This window comes from Aplysia californica, unplaced genomic scaffold (assembly GCF_000002075.1).
Source record: "Aplysia californica isolate F4 #8 unplaced genomic scaffold, AplCal3.0 scaffold00413, whole genome shotgun sequence".
Classification (NCBI taxonomy): Eukaryota; Metazoa; Mollusca; class Gastropoda; order Aplysiida; family Aplysiidae; genus Aplysia; species Aplysia californica.
In genome coordinates this window covers 674252-677091 of record NW_004797683.1, presented here as the reverse complement: position 1 = coordinate 677091, position 2840 = coordinate 674252, and the positions used below count along the sequence as shown (strand labels likewise).

Sequence of the window (2840 nt, the reverse complement as noted above, 5' to 3'; positions counted from 1 at the left end):
CTCTCTCTCTCTCTCTCTCTCTCTGCCACCCTCCCTCCCCACGGCCAGCCAGACAGTACCATTTTGATCACCCCTCTTTGATCATAATAAGGTGCTGTGAAAGAAGGCTCTCGCCGGTGGTCGGTGGGGGGCGCCACTGGTTGGTCCTTCCCCGCCGCCCCCGTCCCTCTCTTCTTTCCTTCTACTGTTTCTGTCTGTGTCTTGCTTCTTCCTTACACTGTAATATGGAGTTATTTTGTTGACGCAATCGTCTTTACTCGAAAAGTAGGCCGACTGGGATCTGTGGTGTAGCGCTTCTCCCGAAGCATGCAGCAGACTTGAGTTCGATTCCCGTATAGATGGACTATATCAGATATTTTAAAAGTTTTAATTTGGGGTGAATGGCTTCTTTCCTGTCAGACATCTATAGTCCTTATCTCTCTCTCTCTCTCTCTCTCTCTCTCTCTCTCTCTCTCTCTCTCTCTCTTTTTTTTTTGCTGTGTCAAAACACCTCTGATCTTCAGCACTTATGTGACGTAATTATGTTGCAAATGTCTTTAAACTCTTACAAAAAACAACAACAAGAGAGAGAGCGAGATAGAGAGAGAGAGAGAGAGAGAGAGAGTGTGTGTAAACGGACCCCCACACCCCCATCCCCATGAAAAAAAAACCCCAAACCCAAACAATGTTTAACATTAAATAATAAAATAATAACAATAAAAAGAAACCTCGCTTGCTGACGCGTTATTTCCCATCTTGACCTGGCACACAATGTCCCGCTCTGTCGCCGTTATGTCTCTCGTGTCTGTCAAGCGCCGCTGTTGATTTTTAATCTCTGGAGAGCTGAAGGCTGAAGGGCAAGAGGGTGTCATCAGTGCAATGACCTGTTCTTCTTTGTTCCTCAATATGGTGGTTGCCCCGCTTTTTTGTGTTAATGTTTTTTGTTTTGTTTGTTTGTTTGTTTTTTTTTTTTCCCCTTCTCATCTGTCTCTCTTTTTGGACCAACATGTATTAAGTATGACTGACATCTGTACGATTACCTTCGATTTTAATGGAAAAAAATGTTGTTTTTCTAGACTTTTGTGTGTTTTTGTGTGAGGTCAGCTGTGCCGTACCTTCTCTGATTTCTGCAAATCAAGCCATTTTCTTGTCTATGTTTGTAGGTGGTTGGCGGGTGCTCTGGTGTGGTTTGCTTCTTCTTTCCTATCAAACATCTGGCGTCCTTATCTCCCCTCCTTCTTTTTCATGTTTGTTACTCTCTTGTTACACCTCTAATCTTCTGACACTCATATGACCTAATGCAGTTGCGAGCGCCGTAAAACTTGTACTAAAGCTAAAACTAACTTGTCTATGTTTTTTGTTTGTTTGTTTGCTCCCTCCGAGCGTCGCATTGGTCGTGTTTTCAAGAAAGTGCTGACTCAATCTGTTGCTATCTACGTCCTTTTGTTTTTATTATTCAATGATGTGTGACAAAGCTATATTGTGATGAGGGTTGAGAGAATGTCAAGTGTTCGAAGGCACGGTAGTCAGAACACTTAGTTAAGATTTTATTCGTGTGTGGTTGGCTGTTTCTCTGGTGAGGTTTGCTGTTTTTTTCTTGTTAAATATATTTCGTTCTGATATAATCCGATTCTTCGTTTCAGATTATTTTGGTCATTAGTAACGCCTCTAATCTTCCGCACTAATTTGACCGTATTGTTTTGCAATAAGTGCCGTAACACATTTACAGTAAAGTAAACGTTATTTTTGTTGAAAATCAGTATAGACTGGTCGATGGGACCTCCGATCACGCAGGCCCAATTATTCGAACAAGTGTACTATTCGAACAAGTGTAGACCTACATTTAGGCTCGGATTCATCAAGCGCACAGTTCGCTCGGTATATAAATCTCCCGTCCATCTTGTGAGGCAGTCCGTTTTCAGTCGTTGGGAGGTTTCTTTTTCGGTGTGTGCATATTGCATAATCGTCTGTTGCACTGTGGCATCTGTGTGGAATGCGCTCGTTTTGATAATTAATTACTATTATTATCTTTCTTTGTTGTGTGTCTCCCCCTTTTTTGTACAGGAGCCTGCGTGCGTCTTTTCATTATTTTCCCGTTTCAGGTTGGCCTACTTCTTTACAATCCTTCTGCCTGTCACTCCGTCTGTTACTTTCTGTCTGTGAGTGGTTGGACGATGCTCTAATGTGGTTTGACCCTTCTTTCCTATCAAACATCTATCATCCTTATCTCCCCTCCTTTTTTGTGTTTGTTACTCACGTGTAACACCTAATCTTCGGTTCTTACATTACCTTATTGCGTTGTAAGTGCCATAAAACATTTACTAAAACTAAAACTGAACTTTCTGTCTATCAATTCGTTCCCCTGTCTGTCGTGGTGTTTCCCATCTCTAAACGGCAGTTGCCATGTCGACATACATTTGGATAGAAGTTATTTTTCTCGTTTTTCGTAAGGTGTCTTCGTTTTTTAATACAGAAGTGCCATAAAACACTTAGTAAGCCCTTTATAAAAACCAAACCAAACCGCTCTCTATTAACATTTCTAATCGTCTGCACTTATATGACCTTTGTTGCAAGTGCCGCAAAACTAAACTTAAAGTAAAAATGTCCCCCCTCTTATTTCTATTCATAGGTACGTGGGCCACAAAGACTCGATCACCATCAGTGTGTGGAACCACAAGAAGATCCACAAGAAGCAGGGGGCCGGCTTCCTGGGCTGTGTGCGGGTCATGTCCAACGCCATACAGCAGCTCAAAGACACGGGATGTGAGTCTCTTTGTTGTGTGTTGTGTGTTTGTTTGTTTGTCTGTTTGTGTGTGTGTGTGTGTGTGTGTGTTTGTGTGTGTGTGTGTGTGTGTGTGTAT

At 42.1% G+C, this 2840-nt stretch overlaps 1 protein-coding gene across 1 annotated transcript in view; it reads left to right on the top strand.

Moving 5' to 3' along the window:
* Positions 1-2840, top strand: part of LOC106012552 (E3 ubiquitin-protein ligase SMURF2) — a gene marked incomplete at both ends in the record, with an annotated part of 60117 nt that overhangs the window by 10496 nt on the left and 46781 nt on the right. The window contains 1 exon segment of the mRNA XM_013085853.2: positions 2609-2742. Coding sequence (XP_012941307.2) covers positions 2609-2742 — 134 coding nt within the window.